The sequence below is a fragment of the Lagopus muta genome, chromosome 6 (genome assembly GCF_023343835.1).
Source record: "Lagopus muta isolate bLagMut1 chromosome 6, bLagMut1 primary, whole genome shotgun sequence".
NCBI lineage: Eukaryota > Metazoa > Chordata > Aves > Galliformes > Phasianidae > Lagopus > Lagopus muta.
The window spans coordinates 40,506,886-40,527,405 of NC_064438.1; the positions used below are offsets into that span (position 1 = coordinate 40,506,886).

At 34.5% G+C, this 20,520-nt stretch overlaps 1 protein-coding gene across 9 annotated transcripts in view; it reads right to left on the minus strand.

Moving 5' to 3' along the window:
* Nucleotides 1-3,939: 3,939 nt before the first annotated feature.
* CEP128 (centrosomal protein 128) overlaps nucleotides 3,940-20,520 on the minus strand; it is a 102,904-nt gene continuing 86,323 nt past the window's right edge. For 8 of the 9 annotated variants that reach the window (XM_048948603.1, XM_048948606.1, XM_048948596.1 and 5 more), the window contains one exon: nucleotides 13,539-19,332. In XM_048948603.1, coding sequence (XP_048804560.1) covers nucleotides 19,096-19,332 — 237 coding nt within the window. In that variant the 3' untranslated portion in view covers nucleotides 13,539-19,095. Of the gene's footprint in view, nucleotides 19,333-20,520 lie in introns of all 9 variants that reach the window. The other variant, XM_048948604.1, reaches the window with a different exon arrangement.

Below are 20,520 nucleotides of genomic sequence, written 5' to 3' on the forward strand. Positions count from 1 at the left end.
GCAGTCATGTTCAAGGCAGCCCCAGTTAATGCAAAAATTAAAAAATTGCCAGTAGTTCTGACAACGTTTCTTCCACACTATTGACAACTGGGAGAATCCTATTCTTTAAGAAAGATGAGCTGAAACAAATTAATACAACATTTGGAAATACATTTCTACTTTTGAAAGCTTTCTAAAGACAACTATTGTAAGCTTTCTTCTTTTTGTGGTTTTAAAACAATGTGAGTCCAGCAACTAACTGATTTAATAATGTAAACACTGCATAATGGGATGCTCCTAGATTTTTATTTCTTTTTCTTTTTTTTTCCTTCCCACTGTGGCCTCCTAAATCATTTATTATTCATTTTGTAACCATTTCTTCTTATAACATGCCAGTAAAATTTCATCATGCTCTCTGAAGCACCTGTAGATTCAAGTAAGTACTGATCATAAACATCATTTTAAAATGTAATGTAGCCGCTTTGCTCTTAACATGAATGGTAGAACCTACAGATGGAAATAGGGAACATTCCAGCTCATTTGCACATGCATGAAACATCCACTGAAATTATGTACCACTAAGAAATATATATATTAATATATAATATATAATAATATAATATCTTATAAGCATAAAAAGCATAAAGCATAAAAAGCATTTAAGAAGTTACAGCATATACGAAGGGAATATGTAACAATAACATCTTTTAATTTTTATCTCTTTAAAAATACCTGGAAAAATCAAGTATCTGAGAACTGAAGCTGCATCTTGCTCTATTGCAAAGTAAAAATACCAAACACACATTACATAAAACAAAAACAAAACAGCTTTGCACTTGAAATCTGACTTTCAGAAGCACTGGGAAGATTTTGAAAATAATTATTTGAGCAGAGGTTTTTCCCCTCTTCTTTACAAGCACTTGAAAACAGATTTATGCTCACATGTTCATTATCAACTACAATCTAATATTAGAGAAAATATTCTAAAAAAATTCAGGCAATTCTGGCATTAATAAAATCAGGTTTCCTACAGCTCTATGCCTTACAGTTGAAATGCAACACCCTCATCTTCTTCTCCATATGGCTACTTCTGTAAGACCATATAATTTATATGTAAGTAATGTGATTAAAATGTAGGCCAACAGATACAACTACCGATTTTATTATAGAATATACATGTTATAATAGATGTCAACATTACATTTGGTTTTATAACCAAATTAATGTTCCTGTGTTTCAGAAATCAGTTCTGTGAGTTGTAAAAAATTATATTAAAAATTATGCATTTGTCAGATATATAGGGCATAGGACAGCTCTAAGTTCACATCACTCAGATTTTCTGTTGTATTTTCCTGCCCTGATCACCTTTAATCTATTTTTTTCTCCCACAAAAAAGACAATAGCACAAAAAACGTGACACAGATAAGAACAAAGAATTCCTTATCTCAGAAAAATGCCAGGGGGTAGACAGAACAGATGCAGCAAATTAAACCAGAATTCATCCAGAACTTACAGGTTAAATTTTAGAAACTGGTGAAACCTCAAGAGAAACCTGTAAAGAAAAGGGATTTATTATTATTTTTTTAATAAGCTCAGATGAGAGTCTTTCCAACTCAACATCTAGGCACAGCCCACTCCTAGAGCTCCATAAAATGGGATTAGCGGTGAATAGTAGCAGCCAGAAGTCACTTTTTTGTATTCAATTAAAAGATACCATTAGTTAATGTCAGTTGCTAAATGTTCCTTTGAAACATGCTTTTAATGTAAGAATGTTTTTAAAATATATTCTGGTAAAATAGCATCTATCTGCTCAAACATATTCCAAAACATAGCATAATGTGTCTGCTATGCTGTTTCTGTGACTACTCCTACTGTTGTACAGCTCATATGAATGGAAACTTGTAAATTCATAATTTCAGTGAACATCACTAAAGGACACAATAAACTAATAACTTTGTTTTCAATGTTACCGTATTTCTACAGATAGAACTGACGTACTGACGATAGATAACAAGTGGTCTGTAAAGCAAGCAAGATGTTTGCCATGAACAACCCCATAGATCACAACCATGTAAAAAACATGCAAAAGCTTGTAAGTTCAGCAGGCAATGGAATACACAATTGAGAATGGAATTAGTAAAATAATTACAGGCTTTTGATGACTGATTTCTTGGGATATTAAGTAACTGTATTTTGGCCACCTTGTCATGAAAAGTTTTCTTTGTATAGAATGATTCAATGATAAGAAACTTTCTCTCTCTATTTTTTTACTTTATATTAGAAAATTGTTGTATTTCTGCTGGAGTAAAGGTAATTTTCTTCCTAGTATCTGGTATAGTGCTATATTGTGGATTTAGGATGGGAATAACTTTGATAGCCCACCAGTGTACTAGTTGTTCCTGAGCAGTGCTTATAGAAATTATTGAAGACAATAAATTGTTTACCATTGTTTACCCTGGAATTGAGACACTCCTCAGGTGGACATGGGCACCTGACTCAAGTGCCTATAATATTGGCCTATGAATGGAAGGTAGTCAGCTGGTTTCCTCTTTTATCTCCAAATTGAGATCCAGTCAATAGAGTTAGTGCAGTTGGCAACAATTTTATCAAACCTTAGGTATTTACTTTGGGGCAAAATTAATTATGACATGGGTCCCAGGTATTCTATTGAATATAGATGTAGGTTTGTTTAAATGGAAGCATGTATCCTGCACAAACCCAAATGGAGTCAGATGAACCTCATTCATATTCACTAGAGGGCTTGTCCCATTCATTCAAGGACACCTCTGAAACCATTCAGTGATTAATGGCAAATATAAATAACCATGCCTATTGTAAGGCTGTAGTACCTTGCTAGATTTTTTTTTTTAATCAATAGAAGTAAACAAATCTTTTAACTGAATATGTGCTTTAAACACACACTTTTGAAGAAAACTATTAAGCTTCACCTCAAAAATGCCGTTTTAGTTTTTGAGCAAGTTTTATAGTAGAAGAAGGAAAAGAAATAAAAAATCCAAGAGCATTTATTGTTCTCAGAAACAGACTAAAAAGCAGAATTGGACAAAAAAATTCACATCAATCGCATAGTCTTCACACAAAACAAAAAAGATCTATTACATCAAACAGGACTTTAAAAAAAAATGACAGTGTCTCACAAATGAATACAAATGCTATGTGCTGCTTAGAAAAATAATTTATTTAGCTTAAGAAATTTACATTTTATGTTACACTAAACAATGAGTAACACTAGCAACTTTGAACCTGCAAAGAGACTATCTCCTGAGATATGATAAACTTGAGAGCTTACTTTTGTGAGTAGCTTGGAATACATCCCAAGTCCACTAAAATTAATGATTGATATTTTTAGTACTTCATTTGTACTTAACATTTTGTATTCCGATTGGAGAAAGTAAGTACAAATGTTGACACCAAATTATCATATGAACTATCCAGGCAGAGCCTTAGCCGAACTTATACATTAACATACCTTCAGACTCAATGTCAAGGCGTCAGTTTGCAGCAACGTACTCGAAGCTCAATACACTGCTTTCATATATTTTGTAATCTAGATGATCTCAGCATTTAGTATTCTGACTGGTATTCAAAGCAAGAGTTGATTCCTACTTCACATTGGCATAAATTAGACACAGGCATGCTGAACTCAGTGCAGCCACACACAATAAGATCGGTATGCTAGTGTGACATGAATCAAACCTCATGCATGTCACAGCAACACAAACTTCACAGATTGACAAAGTTCCATGCTCTGGAATATCACGGTAAGAAATTTCTACACATCATAAAACTTTGTTCCTAAATGTGTGAGAGGCGTTCTGAAAATCAAATTGTAGGCTTAGTTGTATGTGTATCCATGCAATTTGCAAAAGTAACAGCTAAGCATAATTCATTATGTAGTTCTCAAAACAGTGTGTTTTTTCATTACGAAAGGTAGCTGCTAGGAAAAAAAAAAAAAGGAATAAAAACATCTTGGTAAGTTATCTTGGAATGAAACTGCCATATGATAAAAAAGCTGAAGGACTTGCTGCAGAAGTTAGAGAATATATGACAAGTAGTCAAAGCGGTACGCCTCGATATATTTTTTTTAAGAATAAAATAAATCACATTATTGAAATGAAAGATACAATGAACTTCTGCCTACATGTATGAAAATTCTCTCTTCTAGTACTTTATTAAGTACATGATTTTGTGGCAAAACTAATCTGAAACAAAACATTTAGCAGTGAGTGTGAAATACAGCTGATACATCTTAACGGGTGAACCACTATTTGAAAACACCATAGTGGCCAACATTAGAGAGGGCCAAAGAGGTGCAATAACTCTGAATATCACAAATTTCATAATTTTCTAGAAAAGTTATTTTAAGTTCAAAACTTTTCATTATATGCAAGCTACTCCAAAAGTAACAACTCCTATAAGGACAGTCTGCCAAAAACAGCGTCTGACATGGAAGTACATATGAAGAAAAGCTGTGTCACATTGCTTGCTGAGTATTTATGGTAGCCAAACAGTGGATGTGAGTACAGTGAGGTGATGGGTGTTGTGTTTCAGCTGTGGACACAGCGATATGGAAGATAAAACACATTCTGGACAGCCACGCATAGCTGTAACACCATGGAATGAAGAATGTCTCAATCAGTTCATTCTGTGAGAATTACAACATTAATGTTGAATTACAACCAGAGAACAGTGTGTGGAGGTGAATATCATCTTCAGTGTGTTGGAAACGATGGTGGCAACATTCGAATAATGCAAAAATTTGTTCCAGGTGTGACAAATGCTCACATAGGAACAGAAAGAACAGCATGTGTAAGTTTGTCAGGACCTATTGAACCAGTACAAGCCTGAAGATTATAGTATATATATACATGAGGCCAAATAAACCTCAAATCCTAATTCTGAGAATTTTTGAGGAAAAGTCTAGTTTTGAAAAATAATCAGAGCTGAAGTACTGCAAACATTAGCATTTAGTTTGCTAAGGAAATACTACAATAAAATATGTATTTGTTAGTATGTATTTGTCTGCTCACTAGATGAACACATATAGTAGACTTGGAGATCTACAAAATGCAGTGAAAATATACCTTGAGAAAATATTCCTTCATCCTTTCCTCAAACTCATCATTAAATGCTGACTTCATTGATATTGGAGATGCCTCTGTCATCTAGATTTCAAAGCACACATCTAGCTTCAGTCATATGTATTTCAAAGCACAAAGGGTTAATTTTCTGTTAGATCAGTAAAGTTTTACAGTGTATGATCATACATGTTTATGCATGTCTATGACTGTAAGATATGTACGTATTTATGTGAATGGGACGATTCACATAATGTCTGTACAGCCATTAAAAGTCTGAACGCACCTTCACCATTTGGTAATCAAATTCAGAGGAACCCGCAATATCTCTGCTAGTTCAGCAATATCACATTCAGCAAGCTGCCTCTCTGGCACATTTTAGAGGAATGAAAAATAGCAATATGTTTATACAGACACACAAAATAAAACCTATGAGGCAGGAAAATTAAGAAAAGACAGATATACAGTTTCTTTGCATAGATATTCCTTTTCTCTGCTGAAAGTTGAATTTATATGGGAACGTAGTCAGTGAGCCTTTTACATTAAATCAGGGGATGGACTCCTTGCTGAACTGCTGGAAAAGGTCTTTCAAGATTTAATGTCTGGAAATAATCACATGCTGAGGAATTTCATTCCTGTATACCAGTCTCCATTTCATTTGCAGGTAGGCAGTTTAGAGGTATCAAACTGACCTTTCTGACTTTAAACCAGTACGGAGCATCTTGCACACATTCAATTCATTGGAAGCCTGAGAGTTTTGTAAAGTCATTTTACAGTGAACTGCAGCAGCAACTGTGGACTGGGAAATATGATGCAATATGTCCACTGACACGTGTATTAGATGCCAAGGCAACCTGAGTTTGAGAATTTCCCAATCAAAATGTTACATCACAAGATCCACTTTGTTTCAGTTTTAGAATGCTAAATGGGAAAGGCACTGTATTTTATTTGAATTAAATAAAAATAAAATATCTGGGTGAAAATTACTCATGCAGTAATTAACTTAGAAATGCTTTTAATGAGGTATTGGGATTAGCTGGTCTTTTAGTTATCCCTAAATTAAGCAGGAACCAGCGGCATGAAATGATAAAACAGAACTCCAGTGACTGATTTTTTCTCACATTCCCAGGGGAAAACAAAACAAAAACAAAAACCACCCAGCATTTACTAGTAAGCACATACAGAAATTTCAGCTTCAGAAGAGATCCACCTTCAAAAACAGCATTACACAGAATAGATGCCCTTCTATCACGTATAGGCTAAATGCCTATTTGTTACTTTCTTCCACTAAGGCCATAGCAAGGTTGAATTTTGAACATCTGATGCATTTATTAAAACGCATCAAGCCAGCCAGCAGTATGTATGAAATTTTTTCAAGTCTGATATTCAGTCTATATTGCAAATAAGAGAATTTCCAAAGTACAGGAGAAAACTAAGCAAATCTCTCACAATAAGAGATGACTTGAAATGAGATAGGTAGATTTTTTCAGGGGCTTCAAAGACAGTTTGTATAAGGCTCTCGTGAAGTTTCAGTAATGACTCTCATCCTGGAAAAATGAAGAGTTTCTTGACTTGGATACTTGATTGTTCTGTTTTCACAGAGATTTTTTTTACCTATCTCTCTGGTGAAGACAAAACAAACAACTCCATGGTTTCTGATGGATTTACGGATACTCTGAGAGTCAAAATACATGACAAAAATCTGCAAACTCCATAGTTACAGATGTTTGGATGAGATTGTGTTGTCTGTGCTGGAAATAGCACTGAAGGCTTCTTTTAAAATGGTGCACATATTGAGCTGCATAGATGAAATAGCTTATGCGAAAGATGCAAACTGTTCTCTTGGCCAGCAGTAAAGCACAGCTGATGCTGATCTTTTTCCACAGTAAGTCCAAAAGTGGGTTACTGGTGGTTTCTGTGAAAAGCCTATTGCCAGGACGTAATTTGGGCTGACATCCCAGTTCAGTGCTTATTTAACAAGGTGAGTGACACAGAAATCCAGGTTATCAGAATGATACCATGTGACCATCTTTAGCAAATTTCAGTATTACTTCTCAGAAGTATTTTAGATATCAGCAACTGTTTCAACTGAGGGTAATTTGAAGAAATACACTTCGTAATACTTGATTTTTTTGTTCCACTGCATATTTCAGCAGATCTCCTAAATCAGTTTGTAGCCTTTTCCTCTGCCTGAAGTTTATAATATTTCAGCATTACTGCAACAGTACTTATCCTTTATTATTTTCACTACGGACTCATAGTAGATTGAGTAAAAGCAATTAAAACATCCGAACAAACTTAGATAAATTTGCCTTTGCAGGAGCAATAATCGTTACAATTAGGCACATGTGATCTGAGGGTAGCTTAGCAAGTAGGCTTTATTTTAATAAACAAATTAAGAGTGGCAGAATTCACATTAAAAGAGATTATGTTAGTGGCAACAACTGCCTTCATAATTACTGTCATTCACTGGGCATATCAACTACTAAAATTATTAATGTGGAGTTAAGTGTAGAAATGCTTTTTGACACCCTAGTGCAATATAGATGACAGATGAGAAAAGCAGTCTAAGATAAAAATGATTCTGATCTGAAGACAGATGAAATAACAGACGGCAAAAGAATCACTGTGCCTACGAAGAAAAACACATACTGAACAGCCACTTGCCTAAATAAAGATAGCAGAACTAAACCTAAAACAGGCTTACTTATGCAGCTCTTGTATTTAAATATAGTACCTTAATGAAAATACACTAATAATTGATTTCCAAGAATATTTAGCTCTAAATAGCAAAAAGAAGGTGCCTCCTTGTTACTAAAAAAAATCATCACATATTTTCTCACATACACGATACCAAAAATTCCTATGGTATTAAGGCAAGAAAACAGGTATCTCCTTCTTACAGGCTGAGTAAGGGCAGATTTGCAACTTTAGCTATGGAAACATGGTCGCTATTGTTGTTAGTACAAATGATAAATGCTGAATGTTGCTTTAGTTCAACCACAGTAACCTCTTCCAATGTTGTCAGCATTCCCAGAGACATTAGATTACAGATTTTTGAAAGACTGAGGTTATCACATTCTGTTCTGCTGTACCTCTGCATACAGCGCTAATATGCATTTCAGATTTAAAATCTCATTTAGTTCTTTACACAGAAAAGCAACGTACTCCTAACAGCCCAGTTATGCTTCCAACTAAAGGGCTGCAGTGACTTCTGCTAGAGTGAAAAATATTTTTGTATGTAATAAACAAATAAATAAATAAAGCCCAAGATGGACTTTTATTTAGGGATTGCTTTGATTTAGATGGAAATACCAACGTTTTGAAATTAAAACACCAAAAATAAGCTGTTCTGAAAAACAGCAAAAATAGCTGTTCCTCCTATTCCTCCTAGGAAAAACCTACCAGATTTTTTCTACATCTATTTCTAAATTTTACAGTTAGATAAAAATAAATATAAAAAACAAACACCTCAGGAATCTGTGTTGCATTCTCCTCCATTTCCAGATAACTGGTCTGCAACTGACTTCAGTACTGGGAATATAGGCCTTAAAGAGGCACAGATATACTAGGTATGCAGTTTGAATGTGAGGAGATTTAGAGAACCATGGTTAACAGAATCACAGAATCACAGAATCACAGAATCACCCGGGTTGGAAGGGACCCCAAGGATCATGTAGTTCCAACCCCCCTGCCTAGCAGGGCCACCAAACATACACATTCAGATCAGGTTGCCCAGGACCCCGTCCAACCTGGCCTTAAACACGTCCAAGGACGGGGCATCCACAACCTCCCTGGGCAGCCCGTTCCAGGGCCTAACCACTCTCCTAGTAAAGAACTTCCCCCTAACATCCAACCTAAATCTTCCCTCCTTCAACTTGGATCCATTTCCCCTAGTCCTGCTGTTGTCAGCCCTTTTGAAGAGTTTACTCCCCTCCTGGGTGTAGGTTCCCTTCAGGTATTGATAGGCTGCAATGAGGTCACCCCGCAGCCTTCTCTTCTCCAGGCTGAACAAGCCCAACTCCCTCAGCCTGTCCTCATAGGGGAGGTGCTCCAGTCCCCTGATCATCTTAGTCGCCCTCCTCTGGACCCTTTCCAAAATCTCAATGTCTTTCTTGTACTGAGGGCTCCACACCTGGACACAGTACTCCAGATGGGGCCTCACAAGAGCCGAGTAGAGAGGGACAATCACCTCCCTGTCCCTGCTGGCCACCCCTCTCCTGATGGAGCCCAGGATCCCATTTGCCTTTCGAGCTGCCAGAGCGCACTGCTGGCTCATATTCAGTCTCTCGTCCATCAGGACCCCCAGGTCCTTCTCTGCCGAGCTGCTCTCAAGGACCGCTCCTCCCAGCCTGTACGGGTGCCTGGGGTTCTTCCGGCCCAAATGCAAAACATTTAACATTTGACTGTAACAAATAAATGGTATCAGTTTTACAATAATAGCTAGTTCTTTACTGTAATGGTAGTATTGGCATTTTCATTCATGAAAAATATATTCAGTGCTCCTTGGTGCAGCCACTATGCCTCTAAGCCAAAGATGAACTGATAAGTAGACTTTTTACCTCACAAATGGATTTCGAAGAATATAAGAAGAGTATTTTCATTGTTCTATGGAATTTCATCTTCAGCTGTCAATGAGACAGCTGAAAAGAAAGACCAATAATGTGACTGAGCTCTGAATATTCAAGGAATACTTTCACCATCACCAAAACATGGCTTTCATGAAAATTTTGAGAAAAATAAGAAAATTGCTTTGTTTTGCTTTGTGATTCAGTTCTGCTCTATTCCACTCCACAAAGGGATGGAAACTCCTTGATACACTGAGATCTATTTTTAATTTGAAGTGTATATAATACAAATCTACTCTCTTGAATATTTAGTAATTACCTTCTCCAAAGTAATTCAGATAAATACTCTTCTGTTTCCTGTAAATTATTAAAAAACTGAAGGATATTACAAAATGTGAAGGTTAAGTGAAAATTATTTGATGCCAAAATAAAGGCCCAGTGCATTTCTGAAAGCCCTATATTTAAACCCTGTATTCCAGAACAGCTTTATAAGCACAGATACCTGGTCTTAGCTGATTATAGCCATTATTTAATATATACAAATAAAGTAGCCTGATTTACCAAATACTAAACAGAACAAAGAAATAAAACAAATTTAGGTGGGGTAGGACATTTTTTTCATTATTGAAAACTTCTGTTATAGGAAAGAATGTAGGAATGAGTCACTGAAGGGTTAAAATCCATCCTGATAACCAGAAAGGACAGTAATTTTTAAGATATGACATATACAGTATGCTTTATACAAAAATAATCTGGTTTTCTACTTTAAAAAATAAAACTGGTCAAAGGAATATTATTTCAGGCCAATATGGAAAAAATATTGTTGCTTAAACCACAAAGGGACAGTTTCACATAATGTCATTAAAGGAACTTTAGCCTTCAGTAGAAAGGAAACAAAATTCACTTTGTAATATGAACCTCTATCAAAGGTGGAAGAGAGACAAATATTACATGCTATCTGAACTGCCATGCCAAGAGGGTAAATTTAAGAAACAATTTCCTGGCTTTGGAAACCATAACCCCTCTCATTAATGTGTGTGTCTGTGTGTGTGTGTGTGTGTGGTTTTATTTCTTTTCTTCTGTTCCCTCAACCCTTTTAGAAAATGTTAAAGAAGGAAAAAGAATTCTACTGTAAACCCAATCACACAGTCAAAGGCAAATATACTGAGCACTAAACTTACTAAATTTATTCACCTGCACTTTTAAAAAATAATCCAGAATTTTACGTAATAGCAAGGGAGATTAGACTGCTTATCCATCATTGTTAAATACTGTAAAGCAGAAGTGACGCTGCTTTAAGGAAAGACACCAGATTTCTGAGTTACAAGTGATGAACAATGTACAGATACATAAAATGGTAAAAACAATGAACATCCAGATTTTTACAAATACCTTAGGAAATAGAGAGGATGTTATTTCTCAACATATTGCTTCTCAGCTGAGACATTTAAGTTCCGTTGATTTTCCAGCAAGTGATTTACTTCAAAAAACATTCCAGCTTCAGTAAAGTTAGTAGAGCACATATTTTTATCCATCAGCAGCAGACTCTTTCCAAAATGATATACATAGCTTGCTCCAAAAGCAATGCCTCCTGTTTATTTTCATGGAAACTACAACAAAGATCACAATGACACTACTTCATAGAGCAAATTCTTGGCTATAAAACACTATTCTTCAACATGGTCACCACCATCAGTCATGCATTTTCATCAGCAATGAACACGAGCCTGCATGTCACACTCATAAAAACCTGCACCAGTGTAAGGTGAACTACAGTCACTGTCACTACTGCTGAAACACAACACCCACTGCCTCCCTGTGCTCGCACCCAGTTTGGTCTCTCTGAACTTTCAGGAAGTATCCATGAATATGAATGGATGCAGTTTTTTCTCCATGGAGGAATTCCGTGACACCCCTTTACTTTATCCATGTCATGTCACACTTCATCATTTCCATGTCAGACACCATCCTGTCAGACTGTCCCTCAGCAACAACATGGAATGGAATATTGGTGAAAAAGTTCAACATCTACTGCCATACCACCAATATCCACTTCTGACATTATGGGACAACATAATAAAATAGGAGGCATTACTTTCAAACCATCCCTCGGACTTAAGAGAGCATGATTTGCTGTTTTATAATATATTTTAAAATGACTTTTTAAAATATTTTTGTCACAATTTTTAAGTATTATAAAATCTGCAGGCTGGAGACTTTCTTGCAGTTTTCTAATGTTTAAACAGAAGAAAAAAAAACACTTTAAACATTTCTAGCTGTGCTCTGATCTAATTAAAAAAATAAATCACAAATTTTGGATATACCATACACTTGGTTTAGTTTATGGTTCCTGTGGCCTGAGTTAAGCACAACTTCATTACATCCATAGTCTTTGTAGACAATGACAGAAATTGGATTCCATTTGTCCTGTCTTCTCCAGAAGGGCTTATTTGGCTATACGTTTGTCCTGCCCTTCCATCACTGTTGAGATTAGAAGAGATGGACATAACTGCATTGCTTTCCAAACCTTTTGAATTAACAGACGTATAAAAAGCCAATGGCAACACAACAATGCATAGCATTATATACATGTGGAAGGTAAAGAAAACTTTACAAAATAAATGAGAAAAAAATCAAGTCCATAGAAAATGAAAACAATTTTTTTTTTTCTCTACCATTTTGATATTCTCAGCAAGAAGTTCTGTTTGAAACAGACAGAATCCATATGGACTCTGTAAAGGCTATAGAGTCCACTGGGATGTCAGAAAACTTCAGAAACTTAAAAAGAAAAAAAAAAATTCCTGTTTTAAGGTGGCACATAATGACCTGAGATGCCTATGGCGCTAAAAAACAGTGTTCTAGAGAAACACTTCCTAAGCATGAAAGAAGTGTACAAAATAATTATTGCAAAATAAATATTCATGTTACACAGTACTCTAATAGATTTGGTAAATTTTTAAGGCACAGCAGTAGTGATTCAATCAGAAGCACTAAAAAAAATGGAAAATAAAATCAGGACCATCAGAAGAACTGTTATTTCTTTTGACAGCAAATTCTTCTGTGATGTGCTGCTTGAGATCACAGTAATGCAGTATTGTACCATTACTGTTTAAAATGGAATCATCCAAACAAATACAATCATGCAATACTGCCAACATGACATGTCTTTTCTAACTGAGAAGAAAATAGAATAAATAAGTGATCATTAAGCCCTGCTAGTAAAACTTTCACAGCCACTTAGCAATGCCCTTCTGTACACTTAATACAGATGAATCGAGATTCAGGTGCTATTGAGTGCTTTACTAGAGGTCCCACAATAACAAATTCGCCACAGCATCTGATAAAACTATTCAGAAGAATAATTCTAAACAGCTTACAAGTGACACATGATGAGCTTGAAAACATGATATGATTTAGAGGAAATTAGGCATTAATATTTATTGCTTCTTTCATAAATAATTGTTGCAAAGTGAAGGACTAGATTCATAAATGTACTTGTATAACACTATAATAACTCAATAAATACTAGGACAAACATTTTTTATGAATAGTTCTGATTGTTAATAATATTATTAAATCTTTTTAAATAACACGTCAGCACAAGTCCTGTACATGGGTAAATAAGCTCATATCAAAGATTAATGTCACAGTTCTTTAAATTCATAATATTTCAGGGATACAATAAATTTAGTTTAGAACTGCAGAGCAAAATGCAAAAGAATATCACAGTCTCAGAAAACCTTTGGTGTACAGGTTACAGGAGCTGATCAGAGTCTCTTTTGGGACTCTTCATTGAAGTGTTTGGCAATCATTGAATCATTACGGATGTTTCCTCCTACAGTGGATGGAATTACCAGTTCAAAGAAAGTCTTCTGAGTTTTTGTAAAATGTCCTACTGCTTCCCTCTTCCTGCTTGCAGCTTCATTTCACTGATGGCAGCATTAACAGAATCTTCCTTGGTAGCATTTGTATCAAAAGGGATTATTCTCTGCATATGTGCTAAAAAATCAAACAAAAATAGAAACAAAAAAAATCACAACAATTAAACACCTTCAGAAAAAGACGTACTTTGCAGAGCATGACTGTGTTTCATGATGCAGTAATATATTTTACAGAGCAGAATATATGTCATTAATAAGTATTCAATACTAGTAATGCTACAAATTGACAAAACAGACTCATTTTTTCAGAGAAATACAATCCAAAGCTGTTTAATATGGATGTGGACAACATATCTTACTTATACAAAAAAACAAAAAACAAACAAACAAAAAAACCTAAACCATAAACTTCTGCATTTTCTGATATTCAGAACTTTCAACAACATCCCATTTCCATCTAATTTTACAATGCTTTCATTTATATAAGACAAAACAAACCACTCAGAAAATTCTTGAGGAAATGCCATATTCAATAGCATAAAGTCAGCAAGTGACTCTGACTCTGAACATTCACAGGATACCATACCATGTATATTCTTTTGCAACTGGCCACATATAAAATGCTAAATATATTATATTGTATCAAAATCTAGAAAATATAAATTGGGAAACCATCTTATAATAAAGTGCTGGACAAAAAAAAATCCAAATTTCCAGTTGCATCCAACTGGCAATTATTTGACAAAGGCAGAAATGAAGGGGAACAAAGTAGATGTTACATACAATATAATTTTCTTCAATGGCCTCTCCTCTATCATACAAATGTAAGAATTGTGGTACTTCTTGATTGTTTATTACAAATACCAAAGGGCAATTTCTGAAGAGTGCAGTAAAATTGTAGACATATATAATCACTTAGTAGGGATCACGTCCTCATACTTTAATTAAGAGGAGTGAGATGTTTTCATGTCCAGATGGAAAACAAAATCACTGTGTTTGCAACATCAGTAAAACAGTGAGTAAACATTTTTGAGCATAAAACCTTCAGCATTTGTCCAGAATTACACTACTGTATGGCCTTTCAAATTAAGAAAAAAATGAAAAATCATACATAGAATTGCTGTACTGAATGAATTTTCATTTTGCAGTTTCCAACCGTCCATGCTTCTTACCATTGAGCAACACAAGGTTGTCTTACAGCATCATGACATTATAATGTCTTTTTAATTTTAATTAAGCTACTTATTTATAAATCTCAATTCAAATTGTCTTAAAAGCTTATGAAAAAGTATATATAGAGGGATAAAGACAGGCATCAGGATACATTGCAGGAATTAGTTGTCATGGCAATAAAAATCAACTTTTAGGACAAATTGCTTTTATTCAACCATTATATCAATTGTACCATAGACCACGTCAAAACAAGAGTATTGTTTATCACTAGATCCAAAGAGTCAGAGAAGACTGTGATCTTAGCTACAGATTGGGAAAACTGGTGGCTATTTTATTCTCCATAAAGTCATACTAATGAAGCCCTGGAAAATGAATTCCCAAAAACAACAGAAAGCCAGAAAGACATGTGGCTGCTGGGAAACTATCCAGGCTAAAGCCTTGAAGTGATGAACTGTACAAAGAGAAAGGCAAGATCCAACTTTCAAAGCTAATGTAAAGCATCTGCAACTCCTGGGACCTTCATAATATAAAATTATAGAAAATTACAGTGATCATGAAAAACAGTTTCTGAGGATTATTCTTTAGATAACAACCAGCGCTGAGTTTTTAGACCAACTGTTTGATCTGATAATATTGCAGACTGCAAGCTGTATCTAATGAAGTTCCTTGTATAAATTATATTATAGCTTACACATCTTCCTTTTTAAATACATGAGTATAGAAATAAAAGCTTAAATTTCCACAACATTTTTATATTAGCTTTTTTCTTTTTTAAAGAAAAATCATTATAGTTGTAGTAATCCTTCAGGTAGAAAGATGTAGACCAAAGAAAACAGAATGCTAATTACTTTTCCTTTCACCTGCATGCTGAATTGGCAACACTATGTTACATACATAGAGAGAGAGATGCAGATTGTTTTTTTCTTACTTATTCTTTCATATTTTTTCCCTTTCTTCAACCAATTTTGAACCTAAATCCCAGGTTTCCCTCCAAAGATAAATTAAAGTATGCATCTGCCCTCTACCCTGATGCTCTTTAAATGTCACACAAAGCTGGTGTTAGGAAGTAACTTTTTTGTACTAGCTATTGACTATAATCTGTTAGTTTTCATGTGTCTAAGAGAGTAGAGATCCACTGTAACACAAAGGCTTGCAAACTGTTCTGGAAAAATGAATTGAAAAGAAAGGTCTTCTATTTCTGAAATAAGATGAATTAGTCATAGCAAATAGCTGATGACACTTACAGGTAGATTTATTAAAAGCTACAGGAGGTTTGGGAGCAAAAGACCTCGATCTAGACTTCACTGTCAAAGCCTCAAGTTATAATTAATTAATATCATTACAAAAATTAAAAGTTCATGGACTTTATGTGACTAAGATGAGTGAAGTAGTTGATTTTATCATTTAACACTTACTAGTAATTACAAGAAAAGCTCCCAAATGTTAGAATCACTGCAAAATTTTCACTTGAAACTACATCAACAACTTCAAAATATACTTCAAAATTTGACTGGTGGAGAAGTGGTTCAGCATAAAACATTCAATCACTAGTAAGTGTTCAGGGAGTAACTCAAATGCATTAGTGCTCTGAGGCATCACAAAGGGATGCAAAATATGTGATGAAACCTATGGGAAACCTCTGCCTCCCTGCAATGACAGGTGGAAGCATACACTAGGACATCTAAAATGACATGAAAAATCTTAGACAGGCACCTGACTTGCTCTCCTACTTATTAATTAAGCATAAGAAATATCTAAAAGCACTTGTGCAAAAAGAATTAGCAAAATGAGAAATTAAAAACACTTTCATTCCATCAGAATCAAATAAAATCAGGGATAGAAATATCTTTAGACTACTGCCTGGTTTTAGCTCCCAGAAAATCTGACAAATGGATTTATAATAGAATGCAAATAAGGAAATAAAACACCAAGTATTTTCATAACCAGTTTCTTTCCCTTAAAAATTAATAGAAAAAGGTAAAACACATGTGCTGTAAAACCTTTCCAGCACCATTGTGAGACTTGGAATATATGAACTATGAAGATATGATTAATTTATGATTTAGAAAACACTTTCCAGAAGAAAAAACACAACAGTCCCTTAATCACATCTAAACATGGTTTCAGAAGAAGCCTTTCGGAACTTTTGAAGATTTTGCAAATATTTCATAATGATCAACACTGAATCATTACTGTCTTCCATAATTTATTTTTCATCTCCAGAAAACTTTTCCAGTTGAGGGAGAGAAAAAAATATCCAAAACTGGCTTGCTAGATTGGTATTCAGGTTCCTCATATATTCCCTATCAGAACTGGAGCTCTTCTCTTTCTTCCCCCAGTGTAGAAATATTAGACTATTAGAAGACATATTAGAAATATGCCTCTTTCAAGGGCTTTTTCAGTTTATGTCTTAGCCAAGAATGCTCTGCAAGTATTGCAACTTTAAGAGTTAGGAGCATCTTACCTATAGAATAAGATAGAAAAGAAGTTTTAATCCTACTACCAGGCCTCAATATATCATTAAGTCTCATTGAAGCTATAAAAGCAATGTGGGTAATTGTGATTACTTTTAAAATTTGAAAGAAAATAAGCAAAATAATAATTGACTGCATACACTACAGCATTCAACCCTCAGCCGCATGCCTTTTCTTGATAATAATAATAATACTGTCTCCTTTGTTAAGAAGATGCCTGAGAAAGATAATCTATGTTTTATCCAAATACAATCCTCTTTCAGTTTCAAAACTATAACCTACCATCATCCACTCCTGTGTGAGGCAGAACATCTTTAGCATTTGTAAGTCACTGGCATTAATTCTATCAAATATAATGCTCTTTGCTAGAAGAAAATTGAAATAGAATATAGTAGAACAGAGTAGAACAGAACAGCCTTAGTTGAAATGGAAATTATTTTTCCTTATTCAATTAATTCCTTTAAGTGATCAGCTGTATAAAAAATTAAGTCTAACAACACTATTCCATAATTGACTAATTTGAACATGTTAGAAATATGTTGCATGGAGCTTACTGCACCTCATTCAGCACCTCTATTCTTACAAACTGCACTTTTACAACAATGCTCCTTCACCAACAATGTTCTCACTTAGTGCACGCCAGTTGCAACAAATGGAGTTTCTCCATATGTTCTGCATTCTTCTTCAGAAGTGGAAGAGCAAAAACTGAGATCCAGCCCAAAATAAATTTAAAAGTACTGAAATCCCATCAAGTTTCATTCAGATTAAGCAATATAAACATATTTCTAGTATTTTGTGAGCATTCGTGCTGCATCTTCAAATTTCAACAAGTTTTTGCAGTGGAATTGCAGAAAAGCAGCAGGAAGCTGCTAAGGTAGATCTTTTGGAGATGAACTTGTTCAACATGCCTGCAAGGTATGGGTTGTCCTTTTTTTAAAACATACCCTTAACAATTGAGCTGTATTTAACTTGGAAAGACATTGACAGGTATTAAAGAAAAATGGGAGAACAACTTTGAATCAGGGAAAATTGTTCCTGAAGTACAGATGAGATCAAGGCTTTCACCCATATGATTTGTTTCCACTGTTGTTATTCAGAAAGTTCTGCAAAAAGGTATTTAATCACAAGCTAAAGAATTTGAGAGGAAAAGAAAGCAACTGTCTTCAACCTTACCAGATCAACTCAGGACTTACTGTTGGTGAGCAGTGATTTACTACAGTATTCATTCCATGACAAAGATGTTTGGAAGTGCAATGAAGCCTGAAATAGGACTTTCCATTACACAGAATGCACTAGGTTGCCAAAGCACAAACTGGTTATATTGAAAAGAAATGGAAGGTAGTATCCTTCAGAATAAAAGTTTTTGACATCCTTATGCTGATATCTGGTATGCTGAGAATTGTATATATACACATATAGGTATATGTGTGCTTATATATATGTATATACATGTTTTCTTTTCTGTATGTATACTCATTTTTTTCTAAATCAGTTCTGACACTCATGGAAAGGTATTCTTGCACCAGATAAAGATCTATTATATCTTATCTTTTATTGTGCAGTTCCCATCTGTATCAGAGATCAGGTAACCTCTAATGACCACAAGTTATACACATGCACTAGAAAGAATTGTTAAAAACTTTTGAAGTAGAGGCAAAATTAGTGAATTCAACTCTTATTATTAAGTTGCTGCACAGTCATGAGACTTAGAACATATCTTTAGCCTCTGAGAAGATGCACAGCTTACACATGCATGATTGTTCACGTAGAGATTGCAAAACCAAATTCTTTGGAAAAGGTCTGGCTGACAAACATACATATTTTATTTTCTAGTTAAAAATAAAGGTATAATTATGATGTTACAAAGTTATTCATAGAAACAGACATCTATCTGGTACCTAATGCTGAAATATAGAAGAACTCTTCAGAAAGTTCTAGCACTTTTTCTTAATACTTGTTCAAGTAAAACAACTTTAAAAGAGGAAAATATATTACCTGTTGTGGGTTGGGTTTTTTTTCCCATGAAACAATACTTACAACTAGAATCTGAGAGCAGTGAGCTGGACAAAAAGTTGTTTTGAGTTTGCCAACTAGAAGAAGAAGCAGCCACTTGTATACCAGAAATTTCGGCATCCATTTCCACATGGCTGCTGCATCCAACCTATGGCCAATTAAACAAAATACTATTTCATATCATTAAGCTGTAAAATTTTACAAAATACATGCTGTTATACATATCTATGCTCTGATTTCACACATTCTGGAGAATACTGATTTGAATTCTCCAATACGTGTTATAATAGATATTTGCTTATGAATTCTGTAGGCAGACAATAGGTTTTATCACTGCAAAATCTTTGAAAATCTTCAGCTGAGAAAACCACTGGGAGCACTGTTGTTGTTACTATTATCAGTTGCAATAATGTTCTTTTCTCTATCTACCTCACATCCACAGTGCAAGGCAAAGCATATTGGCAAGGCAGGCATCAACAAATAATGAAGTTTCCACCAATGAATGGTCTACATCAATTTACTAAAGTTCAACAATTTAGTAATAATAAAATTTAAATCCATTTTCCATGCCTCTGAGGAAACTCCAACTTCACTGATTTTTCATATCAAAGTACCTGAATATGTTTTTTTCACTTTTGTTTTCTTTTAATCATTTAATAAAGTTTGAAGTCCAATGTTAATATTTATGGCTAGACCTGTACAACATAGCTTTTCAGTGAGAAAAGTCATTTGGTTTGCAAGCTATGAAAAGAATGTATTTTTTAAAAGCCTATTTGAATCCTTATTAACAATGCAACAGGTTGTAATGCACAGTTGTAATCAATAGCTTCTAATATAAGATTAAAAGCTTGCTTTGGTATCCTAATTACTCAGTTTCTTGAAATGAGAAAAGATAATAATGCACAAATGCATCAGTATATAAACCATACAGTTTTGCTGCTGAATTCTTATGATAAACACCCCAAGGGAATTTCGTTACAACAGATTTCAAATTACTGTTAATACTGATGCTAAGATTTGAAAACTGAACAGGAAATAAATTTCAATGTTAATTTAGAGATACAATAAGCTTTTGTCCCATCAGTGAAGAGATATTTACTCCTATTAAGACTAATAGGAATTACTACTGTGCTACCCTATGTGCTGATGAGAGACTTAGTACACAAAATGTACACAGCACAACAACTTTAAAAGAAAATAAAAATTTAGTCTTTCCATTCTGCTTCCAGAAATGCTTTGTTATAGTAGAGCTTTAAAAAAAAACAAACAAGGCATGTACACCACAATCTGCTTTTTCTTTACAGAAATTTGCATTTACATAATGTATCTTTCTCAC